Source organism: Dromaius novaehollandiae, chromosome 7, assembly GCF_036370855.1.
Source record: "Dromaius novaehollandiae isolate bDroNov1 chromosome 7, bDroNov1.hap1, whole genome shotgun sequence".
In the NCBI taxonomy this organism is placed as follows: domain Eukaryota; kingdom Metazoa; phylum Chordata; class Aves; order Casuariiformes; family Dromaiidae; genus Dromaius; species Dromaius novaehollandiae.
In genome coordinates this window covers 43,869,839-43,884,577 of record NC_088104.1, presented here as the reverse complement: position 1 = coordinate 43,884,577, position 14,739 = coordinate 43,869,839, and the positions used below count along the sequence as shown (strand labels likewise).

General features: G+C 58.9%; 2 protein-coding genes across 2 annotated transcripts; one reads left to right on the top strand and one right to left on the bottom strand.

Annotated features, from left to right (window-relative positions):
* Positions 1-230: 230 nt before the first annotated feature.
* LOC135328898 (lanosterol synthase-like) lies at positions 231-5,867 on the bottom strand. The gene is given in 11 exon segments (XM_064515408.1): positions 231-1,292; positions 1,294-1,380; positions 1,614-1,692; positions 2,148-2,318; positions 2,595-2,675; positions 3,119-3,184; positions 3,716-3,821; positions 4,024-4,120; positions 4,452-4,601; positions 4,750-4,800; positions 5,461-5,867. Coding segments are annotated over 11 exon segments (1,563 nt in total). The 5' UTR covers positions 5,845-5,867; the 3' UTR covers positions 231-1,001.
* Positions 5,868-12,462: 6,595 nt separating this feature from the next.
* Positions 12,463-13,877, top strand: LOC135328933 (inositol 1,4,5-trisphosphate receptor-interacting protein-like 1). Its single transcript, XM_064515512.1, has 2 exons — positions 12,463-12,957; positions 13,017-13,877. The coding sequence occupies exons 1-2, from the start codon at positions 12,463-12,465 to the stop codon at positions 13,875-13,877; spliced, it is 1,356 nt and encodes a 451-aa protein (XP_064371582.1).
* The last annotated feature ends 862 nt before the right edge of the window (positions 13,878-14,739 follow it).

The window sequence follows — 14,739 nt, the reverse complement described above, 5'->3', positions numbered from 1 at the left end:
ATTGAGTTTGCTTGAATAAGCTTTTCAGTTTAACAAGGACAAGAGGATGGAGCAGATTTTTAGGAAGCCCGGGGACCACACCAAACAGCAAGGGATATACAGAAGAGCATAGGAGGCTGGAAAAAACAGACCGGTGACCCAAACCAGGCTACAGGCTGTTCCTGGACGAGCTCCCCGCTGCCTGGGATGTGCATGGGGGCAGGCCAAGAGAAGACCAGCAAACAGCTACATACCACATGCAACACCATTAGTAATTTATTAATCAGCCACTCAGCACGACTTCCAGCTCTGATGACAAAAAGGAAATGCCCCCAGCACACAGCTGCCCAGGGGCATCCCTCCCCTCCCCGTGACGGAGGGTGCCAGAAGGCACAAAACAGCCTCCAGCGCAACTCATCCATGCTAGAAAACTAGCGTGCCTGGCTGGAGACCAGGGGACCGGGCTGTGCCTCTAACACTGACCACCTCAGTGCTTTCTGCCTTGTTTTTTGTGTCTGGTTTTTCAAAGTGGGAACGATGCTGGCAACCTCACCCGTGAGGCTCTGGGAAGCCAGGTGCCACTGGCTGGGGGGCAGAAGAGCAGAAAAACAGGTGAAGCACTCCTCTTTCCTAACCAGCGGAGAGGGGACAGATGCTCTTCCCCTCCCAGTGACGGCTCCAGAGCAGAGAGCACTTTGAAGGCAGTTGTTGGTGCTCACACAGCGGAGGCTGGTTCAGCAGGGCATGTAGAGCACCCCATCACAATGCTGGGCACAGGGAAAGCCCAAAATCCCAGGCTCTTGCTGCAGACAGCCAACCTGAGAGAGCCGGGACAGCACAAGGGGAAGATAAAAACAGCTTTGCTCTACCAAGGATGAGAGATCAAGTCTGTCTAGATGTCTAATACAATATAGCTGGGCAGCTTTCTCTTCTCAGGTCACCAGTTTGATCCGAAAAGTCACCCTGCTGCATGTCCTGTGGGGGAGGATATACCCAGACAGAGGCTTTTAAAAAGCTGCTTCTTAGAAAAGGGTCAACAGAAAGCAAACGGGGACCCAGTGGCACCATGCTGGCACTCTCCTCCCTGGGAGATGCAGTGGTCCAGGGCTGTGGTAAGACCAGCGTTGAGATCTTGCTTGAACTAGTCCTGTGCCCCCACGTGCCAGGCGATAGCAGAGACGATTTGGAGGCCACAGTGTCTGCAGTGGCCCAGGCTCAGGCAGACAAGGCCTCCTCTGGGGCTTTCCCTGCCCCAGAGGAGGATCTGGGCTGCAGCTGCCCAGCGAGAGGGCTGTTGGGATGCAGCCGGGAGAAACGCCCCAATGTCCAGATGGGGAAGACGTTGCAGTAGGAGGTGTAGCTGATGGCGCACAACTTGTTGAACACTCCAGCAATGTTCTCCTGAGAGAGAAAAACAGCAAGGCGGTGTGGGTGAGAGGGGACCCACTGCATCCCTCTCATCCACGCTCCTCAGTGTAGCATCGCCCTCTCTGGAAGCACTTCCCTCTACCCCACGTGACCCTTGGGCCGCCGCCTCAGTACCACAAGCAGCCGGTTGTGCACAGCTGCACAGTGCCCAGGACAGCTGCAACACCAGAGGAACCCCTTGGAGAGACGAGAATGGATCTACATACCTGAGGCCAGTCCCCGTTGGGCAGCTGTTTATCGAGCAACACTTTGATGCCCCTTTCCAGCACACTAATATCAGGGTACCTGCAAAGCACAGAGATGTAAACACTCCCAAATCTGGACCATCCATGTACCCCCATCCACGCGCTTAGGGAACTCAGCCATCTCCAGGATCCCCATGCTTGTCCCCGGCATGCCGAGTGCTTTGGGAAGACCCCTTATGACCTTGGCACACCAGACATAAAGATTATGGCAAAACTGTCCCAGGCCAGGGGCTTGCGGTTGCGACCCAGACTCCTGCTTTGCATGGGCTCCCCTTCCCCCAGGCATCAAGAGCCCCACCAGCCTGTGGACCACAGCTCCGGCCAGTCCCTCACCGCAGCAGGCTTGTGACCGACAGCATCTTTCAGGAAATGTCATACGGCACACGGCCGGGCCCAGGGCCCATGCCAGCTCTTCCCTATAACTTGGCCTGCGTTTCCTATCTCACTACGCGCTCAGGGCCACGCGTTGTCTGAAGAGGCGAGGGCTGCTCCTACCTGACAGCCATGAGTCCCAGCAGGGCCCAGCACGTATTGTGGATCTGCGACGCGGCACTCTGCACGTACACGCGCTGCTCGCACGACTCAAAGTCTTCTCCCCAGCCACCATCTGCCATCTGCTTGGAGAGCAGGAACTGGCAGGCCCGGGCCACTTCTCTGCACGCAGCCCTGCAAAGATGGGGCAGAGAATCAGATGGGGCTGGGGGCCGAGGAGAGTTTGCACCCACGTGCCCCAGTCAGCTGGGAGCCAGGCTCTACCATGCCCATAGTGTGGGGCTGCCCAAGAGTTTCAGGCTCTGGCAGCAAGTGCCCTGGTCATATCACAGGCATAAGATTTGGGAGGAGGAGCTCTTGGGCCAGCCAGGGGATCAGCTCAGCCCCACCACGTGGTCCTGCCCCTGCCCAAGAGAGAGGGGCACGGGAAGCATACTGCCCCTCACTCACCCATCGCGGTACGTGTGCTGCATACAGGCAAATGCCTCCAGGCCAAACCAGGTGCCGTAGGTGAAACAACCCCCCCAGCTCCTAGGAGGGAAGGGAGAGCAGTAGTGTCAGGTTTGCACAGCCCAAGGGAGATGCAGGCTGCAACGCTGCTGGGGTCAGAGCAAGTGCAGAGCTGGGCAGAGGTACCGTCCCTGCAGCCGGTGTTTGCTAGGGCACAACCACATCCAGCCCCACCAGGACTGCTCCCAGCTTGCTCAGGAGGCAGCAGCCACTCAGGAACCAGAGGAGCTGGAGCCACCCCAGCCCTCAAGGATTGCCCAGGCCTCGTGCAGCGTGCGAGGTGCCTGCTCCATCTGGGCTGGAGGGAAAGGACAGGAGAGCAAAGCACACAGCAGCTGAAGGGGGGAAGAACTGGCCCCTGCTTGCCTTTCCCACACATCCTGCCAGCCACGAGCACTTGCCACCACGGTCCCTCTCATACTGGGACTGCCAGGGGAAAGCCAGGCCCCTGGAGCACTGCTTACCCTTCCCACGACCCATTGGCTCGCTGCGTCCTCCGACAGAAGTTCAGGCCCTTCTGCAGAGTCTCTCTGGTTGGGACAAAGACGCCTGCTTCAAAAGCAGCCCAAGCTCAGTGGCTGCCTATGCAGCCATCAGTCCCTCCGAGGATTTGGTGGGCCCTTGCGAGAAGCAAGACAGCAGACAGGCAGCCTCACAGTCCCCATGGGATCTCACAGGCAAATCACGCACCACTTGGATGCTTTTCTGCCACGAGCTGGCACACAACAGGAAACCCAGCCAGCAAATGGTGGCAAGATGGAGGCAACCGCTAAGTGAAGAGACAGGCAGCTTCTTCACCAGGTCCCCCCTGCCTCATGCCATGAAGACAAATGGCCTGCGCCCCGCTCCTTGAGCCAGGCTAGGCCCCAGCCTCTTACAGGGAGCTCTGGTTTGGAGACGTCAGCAGCATCCCAGCCTTGAAGGTGCCAAGGGCAGCTCCATGCCAACACAGAGGGCCCTGACAAGGCTCAAGAGGGCCCGTCTCAGCTGGGGCCATGGCAGGCAGCATGGGTCACTGCAGCCTGTTTTCCCCCTGCCCCACTCTCCTCTCAGCGTCTCACCTCATCTCTGGGGCCCTGTGCTCAGGGAAGACCTCGTGGAAGTGTCTGAGCGCCTGCATGACGGCCGACGTGCACTCCACGTAGGTGTAGTCGATCATGATGTCACCTGCCGGGGGCAGGAGGACAGCAATGCAACAGCCCCTGGGCCGGGCAGCTCTCCCCGCAGCACGCTGCCGACCCCTTCCCTGGCCCCAGCGCACGCTCATCCCGCAGAGGGACCTGGGGCCAAGCCAGGCACCCACTGGGCACGGCAGGGCCAGCCCCCTTTGCAGCGGGCGGGACAACCCGCCCCACACAGCTCCCCTTACCAAACACCTCCGAGGGGTTCAGCAGCTCCAGTAAGCGACCTCCTCGCTTGGTTTCATAGGTGCCAAAGCCTCCATCGGAGTTTCTCATGCTCAGCAACTGCCCGGACAAGCAGAGAGTGGGGACCCGACTGGCCCACAGGCAGCGCCACCCCAGTCCACCCCCGAGCCAGGTGTGAGGACAGAGTCAAGCCCACAGGGCTGGCAAATAACTCACATCCCAACCCACAGCCATAGGCACACCCAAGCTGGACCATCACTCCAGAGACTTGTATCACAGTAAATATGGTGTCAGCATCGCTATTAGCAGGCCACAGGCCTTAGGCCTGGTACTGCATAAGCCAGTACAACTCATCAGGCCTTGCCTTCTCCTGTTTTAGCTCAGTTTAGCTGGCTGCATTTCTCACAGCCCCAGTTGTTGCAGCACTTACCACATTCACGGCGTCAAAGAGGCGCTCAGAGGGGACGGGCTTGGTTAGGAAGGGGCACTTCTCCTGCAGCAGCATCACCGACTTCAGCCCCTCTGCCGTGCAGTCAGCCACGATCCAGCCGCAGTCCCGGGTGCTGAAGGGGAAGCCACCCTGGGGAAGGGTCAGGAGGGCTCAGCAGCTTCCCCCAGACTTGCTCTCCCCTTGCACAGAGGAAATCGCTGCCCCTCAGTCCCATCCCCTCTGCCCAAATTGCTGCCCCAAGCACCCATCCCACAGCAGCCAGCTCCAGCTCTGCTACCTTGTTCATATGGCAATAATATTTCTGGTAGTCGGCTGGGTTCTCCGGCATCTGCAGAGAACAAGAGCAACAGTGAGGGCAGGCAGAAGATCTCTTCAGAGGAAAACAGAGGTATTAAATAGGGCGGTAAGAAGACTCAGAGTCTGCGCAGCCAGCACAACAGAGACACCGCCAACCGGCTCTGCTCGCCTGGCTGAACCTGAGGAACTCATGGGCGTTTTGGAGGCAGGATGTGAATTCCGGGACCTTCTGGGATTCTGCCTGGAAATGGAGGTACACAGTCAGCACGGAGCTGCGGCCGACACGCACATCCCTCGGTTAGAAGAGGATGTGCTGGGATCTCGCTGACCTGCTGGTCTAGGTGCAATCAACTCCTGCCCTTCCTATAGCCCTTCCCATAGGTTTGCATTTGTACTTCACTCAGATCCATCTGACTGTTTCCACTAGCAGCTTCTGCAGCTGGAGCTGGACCAGCCCTTGTTGCTGGGGCTGGAGAGAGGCATTTGCCTGGCCAGGGCCCACATGGCCGGGGAGTAACAGGTCAACAGCTCTGAGCAGCAGTGTGTTCACCCAGCCCTGGTGTGCAATGTGATGCCAGGATCCACACAGCAGAGCTCTGAGGGGATGTGCAGTAGGAGCCAGCAGTATTTGGGGATGGCCCAGGAGAGGCCACTCGCCTGAGGAAGCACACAGCCCTGAAGGGAGCATTACCTCCAGAAAGGCTTGAACGGCAAAGGCAGTATCCCAGAGCTGGGATCCATTTGTCCCCTGGAAGAGAGAGAGCAGGCAGGGAGAGGCAGCTGCCTGTGGCAGGAGGGCAGCCTGCCCCGGCTCTCTGGGGCAGCACCTCCCTCCTGCATTGCCCCCGCGAGCTCCCTCCACCTTGCGTCTCAGCTTCGGGGTGTGCAGCACCACAGCTGATGCGCAGGCGCAGAGGGGACAGACACAGCAGCACAGGGATGGCAAGGGGACAGGAAAGGAGACAGCCAGCACGGCCTGTGCCAGGCACAGCCAGGACAGGACAGGCAGCCAGGGATGAGGAGCAGAGGGAGGCAACAGCCAGGAGAGAAGCACGGCAGTGTCCACATGCAGCATCTGAGCAGAGGGGCAGGGGCAGCTGGGGTGGGGGTGGGGGGGGTCTCTCTGCCATCCTGAGGGATGGACACCCCACCCCCCGCCATCACTCCCAGCCACTGGCCTCATCCACCCTGGGATCCACATCTGGGACGAGGTGCGAAGGGAACTAGCCCCAAAGGAAACGTCTCCTCCACTGGGCACCCACCCTGCAGGCTGCTTCAACACCTCTGCCAGCCACCCCCTGGGGAGCACGGCCAAACCCAGGGGTCCCTGGGGCACCCGGGAGCTCAGAGAGAGCTGTGCTCCCACGCTGTGCAATCTCACAGCCTTTCCCGTGGGGAAGCTCTGTAAGGGCAGTGGCTCCTGCTAATCAGACTTCTCACACAAGCTACAGTTTACCCCGGTGAATTTGGCCAGGTTCGTTTCTAGCCCCGTGAGAAACTGCCACAGGCTCCAGAGGCCGTCTGATACTGTCAGGTCACACAGTCTCTGTTACTCTGTTTCAATACAGCTCTAGCCTTACAAGATGTATTTCTTAAACAGTAAGACTTGAAAGTCAGAATTACTCCTTGATCCATGGGCTGCAGAATGGGTGTTGTCTTAGCAGGCAGGAAAACAACACTAATCTCACTGTACATCTCCACGAGAGCTTTGGGGTGACCAGGTGCATTGTCAGTGAGCAGTAATATTTTGAAAGGAATCCTTTTTTCTGAGCAGCAGGTGTCAACAGTCAGCTTAAAATATTCAGTAAACCATGCTGGAAATGGATGTGCTGTCATCCAGGCTTTGGCGTTCCATTTATAGAGCACAGGCAGAGTAGATTTAGCATAATTCTTAAGGGCCCTCGGATTTGTGGAATGGAAAAGGAGCATTGGCTTCAACTTAAAGTCACCAGCTGCATTAGCCCCTAACAAGAGAGTCAGCCTGTCCTTCGAAGCTTTGAAGCCAGGCACTGACTTCTCCTCTCCAGCTATGAAAGTCCTACATAGCATCTCCTTCCGATATAAGGCTGTTTCGTCTACATGGAAAATCTGTTGTTTAGCGTAGCCACCTTCACCAGTTATCTTCGCTAGATCGTCTGGATAACTTGCTGCAGCTTCTGCACCAGCACTTGCTGCTTCACCTTGCACTTTCATGTTACAGAGACCGCTTCTTTCCTTAGACCTCATGAACCAACCTCTGCTAGCTTCAAACTTTGCTTCTGCAGCTTCCTCACTTCTCTCAGCCTTCGCAGAATTGAAGAGAGTTAGGGCCTTGGTCCGGCTTAGGCTTTCGTTTAAGGGAACGTTGTGGCTGGTTTGATCCTCTATCCAGACTGCCAAAACTTTCCCCATATCAGTAATAAGGCTGTTTGGCTTTTCTCATTAACAGGCCTAATTTCAATAGTGTTGTGTCTCAGGGAAGAGGGAGGCCCAAGGAGAGGGAGAGAGGCAGGGGAATGGCCGGCTGGGGGTGCAGGCAGAACACACACAACATTTATCGATTCAGTTTGCCGTCTTATACGGGTGCGGTTCGTGGCGCCCCAAAATGATTACAATCAAAGATCACTGATCACAGATCACCTTAACAGATAGAATAATAATGAAAAAGTTTGCAATACTGCGAGAATTACCAAAATGTGACACAGAAACACAAAGTGAGTACGTGCTGGGAAAAACGGCACCGATAGACTTGCTTTGTTGCCAGAAACCTTCAATTTGGAAAGACCGCAATATCTGCGATGTGCAATAAAGTGAAGCGCACTAAAATGAGGTATGCCTATACAGGTTTTATTCCTCTCAGGCTGTGTCCTGCTCAGGCTCCTGCACACCCCGAGTACCAGTACGTACAGTGCGCAGCGGCTTGCTGACAGTAGGCACCAGCAGCTCTGGCAGCTGCTGTTTCTGGTCCACAAAGTCCTGCCCGGGGGCTGGGGACCCACTCGGATTTCAGTGCTGAGGGCTGCAGGCTGGGGAGAGCAGGCAGCAGGGACCTTCCCCAGCCAAAAAGCCAAGACCCTGCAGCGTGACTTTGTAGGCGGGAATGCGCCTGGCTCCCCTTTCCTCTCCCAGAGTAGCCTCCTCCCAAAGCACATGGACAGCAGTGCTTGCAGTGACCTCTCTCATCTCTGGGCACCCCTGGAGCCCTGCTGCAGCTGGGGTTGTGCGACAGGCAGAGAAAAGCCTCTGGGCCTCTTCTCCATCTTCTAGTGTCTCTTCTTGCCTGGTGCCTGGTGCCTGCTCTCCTGTAGGCGCAGGTGCCCAGGTACCTTCTCATCAAGGCAGGGTTTGCCTCCAGCCAGCAGAGCACCTCGTAGCTATTGCAGCTGCACCCGTCCCAGCAGCCTGTCCCCAGGGGAGCTGAGCGTGTTTGGCCCATCTCCTGGGAAGGACAGGCCAGAGACCTCAGGGGGCTGAGTCCTGCGTGGCTGCGCTTGGCCTCTTCTCCAGAAACTCAGGCTTCGCTGCACTGCTCCAGGCTGTGCTAAGAAAACCTCCAGCAGGAGCTGTGCCTTCTCCTCCTGGCAGATTTAAGCCCCATGGCTCTGCATGTCTCCATTTCCCCCTCCAAGGCTGAGACCAGCCCCTGCCGCCCGGGGGCACGACGAGGCCTGGCAAGAGGCAGAGCACCTTTTCGGGCCTGCCAAGGTGTCCTTGGCCATGGCGGGTTTTACTCCTCCTTCCAAGCCTCCTTGCCCCAAGGCCTGTGCGGTGCTCTGCTCCCAGCGCCCTGGCACCATCCGGCCTGCCTCCCCTCCACTAGTGCGCTGTCTCAGGTGTCCCCCGGCTTTGTCCCCCCGACAAAGCCAGCAGGCAAGCAAGCAAGAGCCTGCCGAGCAGGCCCCAGGGCGGGGCTGCGCAGAGAAAGCCCCTGCAGGGGCCCCAGGGTGAGGTGCAGTTGGGGAAACCAGCCAATGTGCTTTCCAGAGCAGTGGCCACCTTCACAAGCTGCTCACACTGACAAGCCGCACGGAGCAGCACTCTGTGCCCTCAACATCGGACTTTGTGCTGCAACCTGGTCGCTTTGGCCGCAGCTCTTGCCCACGTCGTTCCACGGACGGGCTTCAGGCGCTTGCAGGCTGCTGCACCATTTGAGGCATTGCTTCGCACACTTGCCTGAGCAGTGCCCACGCTTCCCTCCAGTTCCACCCCCGGGGCACCGCTCCGGCCAGCTCTGGGCCTTGGCACCAGCGGCAGATGACCCCATCCTCCCCGAGCAGCTCACCCACACCCCGCGCCCTCTCTGCTGGCGACCGCTTCCCCCCACGCAGAAGGGGCCTCCACAGCTTCACCACTTTCTCCGAGGCAATCAAAGGCTGTTCTGGGAGGTCCCCCTGCCACCAGCCTTCCAAACATTCAGCCCATTCTACCTCTTCCATAGTCACGGAAGTCATAGTTAAGGTGGGGAGGAGATGTTTTGGGTGTAGCTGAAGCTTCATAGTGTGCATGTAGTTGGAGCAGAGACCAAGGAACGCTGGCCGTGCAGAAGCACATGCATCCGCGTGAGGAGCAGACGGCTCAGCTGCAGCAGGAGTCTGGGGACATGATGCAAGAGCCGAGCGGGCTTGCCAGGAAAGCTGTGGTCTTCACTGCGTGGGACAGGTGGCAGTTTGGGGCCTTTGCTGGAGCCCTAGTGCTGCTCTTTGGGTCCGCTGGCTGGCCAGGAAGCAGGACCATGACATGGATTCTGGCTATGAGCACACCACCTCCCACAGTGACAAGGAGCGGGAACATGCTGACGCTCCAGTTCCAGTCATGGGCCTGAACGTGGTCTAGCAGCACGAGAACATGTGCCAGAGACACTTTCCGCAGACTGCAGAGGGCAATTCTCTGAGCACTTCCCTATGAGGGTGGGGATCTCCTGCTCTTTCCACCAAGCAGGACACAAAGGCCATGGAGTTTTACTAATACCCGGCCAGCTCCTTGGCACTTTCCTTTTAACTGGATACATGATCACAGCTCACGTGCACATGGAGTCTTTTGCGAGGCCCATAAAGGAGGAGCTCCCATTTCCACCAGGGGCTACTTTCTGCACCTCCCAGGACCATCCAGTCCGGCACTGGTCGTCTTGAGCTAATGCCCCAACCACGCCACATGCAGGGGCCCCCTCTTCAGTTCCCATGCTGGCAAGGTGCATTTCGTGGCCTACCATCTGTTGGAGCCCACTTGACCACCAGAACCATTTCCATACCAAACTCATTCGCCTTTCTTTCTCATCACTCTCCAAAGAGTATGTGCTACGAGGGCATACGGCTCCTGCCAGATGTGCTCCTATGTGCACGTAGGCAAGCACACACGTTGCATGTGCAGAAACTACAGTCCTATACCAGGCATCTGTTGCTGAGCATGGTCACTCTTAATAAGAGAAGGTTCAGAAATGCATGCTACAGGGTTCAGAAATGCATGCTACAGGCATCCTCTCTGAGAGAAATGGGGTTTCTCTTGCCTGGAAAGAGGAGACTTCTTTCACCCAGAACCCCTTCCCTTTTTCTTTTACTTTATATTCCCTTTTCTCCTTCTCCTTCCCATTTCCCTTTTCCTTTTCCTCCCTTTCCCTTTCCCTTTCCTTTCCATCCCATCCCTCTTTTACCTTTCCCTTCCCCTCCCTGCTCTGCCCTCCCCTTCCCTGCCTCTGGAACCTAGACACAAACTTTGGCCTTGAATGGGCCTTAGCAGTGGTTACACTGGTGCACAGACTTGCCCCATCAGCTTTTCCTCTCTTTCTGATCCTTCTGGTCACTAGGGCACCTTCCTCCCCGCCTAGAGGCTCGTCCTTCTCCACATGCAGTTCCCTGGTGCCAGGGAGACGGCTCGTGTGCACAGACCTACTGCGCCTCCTTGTGCGCTGCACCCCCCAAAGCCGTCCTGCATGCGTCTCGCAGCGAGCTCACAAAATCACTCTTTGTAGGGGGAAAACCCGTAGGTGGCCACGTTGGTTGGAGCAGCAAGTCTCTCTGGCCAGGGTCACTGCAGGGCGCTTGCTGCTGCCTAGAGAGCTCTAGCGCAATGAGCGGGAAGCGACCAACGAGCCCTAGCCCACGCCTGAACTGGATACGGCCTCTGACAAGGAGAGGAGGGAGGGCAGGAGGCAGGCAGAGGGGAGCCTCCTGCTCTCTCTGTCCTCTGCCCACAAGCACCCACAGCGAGATGCCGGGGCCTGGGGAGTGCTGGGAGCGTGGACCCGTGAGTGTGCACAGGAGGCGGCCCCAGCGCTTCCCCAAGCAAGCTCCCTTCAGGCACGGATCAGGCCGACAGATGCACCCTGGCAGCCACAGAGCAGCTGCCCCACGGGCAACGGCGTGCCAGAACCGTGGGCCCCAGCGTGGCCTCTCCAGTCCCCGTGCCTGCACTTGCAGGGGGCAAGTTTGCAGCAAGAGACAGGAGCCACAGGCGATTTGCTGCTCTAACTGGGGATGCTCTTGTCATTACGCTTCATTGTCAGGACTCGCAGGGCTAAGTCCTGCCTCAGCAGAAGAAACCCAAGGGAAGAAGAGGGAAGGAGGAGGTTTGCCAGGCTCAAAAGGAACAAAGTCCTCATGGGAAGGGGGGTGGTGGGGCAGGACTTGCTCTCTTCTGGCCCTTCCCAAAGGCCCCAAGTTGTTTGATGCCTGCAAGGCGGAGCTCGTCCTCCTGGCTCAGAAAATACTGACTCTGTCTTTGTAAGTGGAGGACCTCCTTCCACAGGGCCCCTTTTTCTTTCTTAGAAGGGCTGAGGGCTGTTTGGGTGCTTCTGCCCACCTGGTGAGGGGGGCCCACGGGCATGCTGTGTGGCTGCTGCCTGGGCTCGTAGGTGGTGGGTGCCAGGGCCTCGGCTCTGGCTGCCCAGAACAGGTGTGTGTCACTACGCCAGGGTGGGCATGGCGGCCAGGGCTGGCCCTGGAAAGGGGCTGTGCCCCCGTGACAGCACAGAGGACAAGTCACAAAGGCAGGGGGCTGTCACCAGGGCACCCACAGGCATTGGCCCCGCAGCACTGCTGGGTTCACAGCAGTATGGCCTGGGCCAGCCCGGGCTGCGGCAGCCTCTGCAGGGTGAGTGCAGCAGTGGGGCAACACTGGACGGGACGAGGGCCGGGGCACCAATGCCAGCTCCCTCCCGGAGGTTTCCAGCGCTGCAGCAAGGGCTGAGCCATGCAGAGCAGCGCATTGGGTCAGGGATGTTGGCACCCTGAGGGCTGGAGGCAGAGGTGCCTGGGGCTCCCAGTGAGCCCGGGTGCCCAGAGACGTGTTGGGGATGCGCCGGGCACTCGCAGCTCTGCGGGCCGCTGCTCCCTTGGCGGGGGGGCGGGGGGGCACGGGCCTCAGGACTCCCCATTCTGGTGGCACTTGCTCTTTCTGCACCCCTGCCCCCGGGGCAAAGCCTGGCCAGGGTGCTGGGCCTCAGGGGAGGGTTGGCAGGATGGGCCGGCCCCACAGTGTCGGCGTCTAGGCCCTGCGTCCCCTTGGAGCCTGCAGGCACCAGGGCCCAAGCGCTTTCCCTGGCGTGGCCCGGGGTCCCTGCTCAGGCAGCGCTCACAAATCCCAGCCTTGCTGCCTCCAAGCTCCCTCGCCCCCTCTCCCATCTTGCCCCTTTGTGCCTGCAGCTCCCGCCACCAATCCGCAAGCTCTCTCCCAGCTGGCCTGGCTCACCTGCTTCTCTCCCACCTCCTCTAGGTAGGCTATGGCTGGGGGTCTTGCGCTCCTCCTCGCCATGCTGGGCATTGTCCTGCAGCCGCTGAAGGTCAGTGACCACATGGATGTGGCCATGGAGCAGTGGATGCAGCAGCGCAAGGAGCAGGAGGTGGAGCTGATGACTCGGCTGCAGCAGGAGTTTGCGGAGATGATGCAGGAGCCGCAGAGCGGACTTTTCAGGAGAGATGTGGTCTTCGCCACCTGGGACCTGTGGCAGTTTGGGGCCTTTGCTGCAGGCCTTGTGCTGCTCTTTGGGCTCTTCTGGATGGCCACGGAGCAGGACTTTGATGAGTGTGACAGCAGCAGTGGCCTGAGCTCCTCCAGCAGCGAAGAGGAGGGGGAAGGCGAGGAGCAGGAGGCTGTGGGTGCTGTGCACTGGCTCTCTCCTGAACAGCAGCTGGACTGCCCAGGCAGGAGGGCCCTAGAGACCTTCTACCAGCAGCACCTCTGGGGGCCAGTGCAGGACGTGGCCCACACATGCAAGGTGGTGGAGGAGCTGGCGGGCAACCTCCTCCACCACCCGGGCACTCCTTCCGCCTGAAGCTGGGCACCGGTGGGGAGCTGCCGGCGAGGCATGGCCACGTCCATGTGAAGCTGGAGTGCATGTGCGAGAGGGAGCAGCTGCTGGGGGACGTGCTGTGCTTCCGGCACCACTCCCAGATCCAAGTGCGCAGGTATCAGCGCCCCGGGCTCCTACACACCCTGTGCACTGGCTTCTACCTGGATGTGGAGAAAACCGCCCGCTGGTTCCAGCTCTGTGTAAGAAATGCCTGGGACATGATTGCTGCGGAACAAAACTGCCAGCTGACAGTGCTGCCTTCCTCCCATTCCTGCAAGCTCCAGCTCACATGTGACTCTGGGAGAACCATGCACACTGAGATAATGCTGGGGGTGCAGCAAGACAACTCGGGGCTCTTCATGGGCAGCCAGGAGGCAGAGGCCGGCCTCAGCAGCAGCACAACTTGGCTGGAGAGCTGTGCCCTGCAAGAGCTGCTGTTCTTCAGATTCATGGCCAGGCAGGCCCCCCAGGGCAGCTGCCACCTAATGTGTCTGCAGCTCCTCACCTACCTCCTGGAGGACTCGGTGCTTTCCTCTGTCCACCTGAAAACAGTCGCCATGCACCTCCTGACACTGCTTCCCCCATCAGCGTGGTGCCCAGAGCATCTCCTGGAGCGGCTGAGGGATGTCCTGCGCTACCTGCACTGCTGCCTGGAGGAGAAACAGCTTCACCACTTCCTCCTAGGCAACGAGAGGGTGCCCAGGGAGGTCCCCCTGCCAGCGGCCTTCCAAACGGCCAGCCCGCTCAACCTCTTCCAGCGCCTGGCGCAGCAGCCCGACGCCCACGCCCAGGCGCTGCGCGAGTTCACCGAGCTGCAGGATCGGCTCAGGAGCCTGTTAGACTGACGCCAAAAGACGGCTCTGCAAATGGAGCAAAAGCACACTTTGCGGATCCTCACCCGATCCCACTGAAGACGCCGTTGACAGGAGGCGTGCGACAGAGGCGCCTGTGATCACCTGCGCAGAGACTGCCCATCCTTTTGGAGAGATTCAGTTCCCCACGGGAGCACTGCCCTATGCACACACCCCAATAAAGTTGCCTCTTCTCACAAGCCCTCTGTCTGTGGCTGCCTCCGCCTGGGCAACGCTGTGTGGGCAACGCGGGCCCCATCCCGCCACAGGGATACACACCCAAGATTGCCTCGTGTCTGGGAGATGACCAGAAATCACAAACACTAGCACACGCCAGACTGCCCTATTTCCCCCAATCCCAGGAAGCTAGCTGACAGTAGCAAGGGTGCCTGCCGCACAGATGACATTTGGGAGGTGCATCAGATGTACGGCTGTCACACTGAACAGGCACAAAATAGGGCACCTGCGCCAGCGTTCGCACGGCCAGCAAGGTTAAAGCTTTGGCGATGGCCTGCACTCAAAGCAGGCACGCACGCCGTGCATGCCACGTGTCTGGGAAGTGCTGGCCGGCCTCATTGCAGCCGTGCGACACAACAGGTGCACGGATATGTGTATTTGGGACACCTGCGGCAGAAATACAGCCCTTGTGTGCTGCGGAAGACTCACAAGCTGTTTCATAACTATCACCTCAAAAGAGCTGCACGTGCCCGAGTGCTGGAGAAAGCCGGGCTGGTGTCCCGCACGCACTCAGTGCCTTGGCTTGCTCAGCGAGCTAACAGGAGTCGTACCACAGCTGCCCTACGTCCATCAGCTAGGGTCTGTGGGGTTTAGGGGCTCTCGGGGGGCGTGGGGGGCT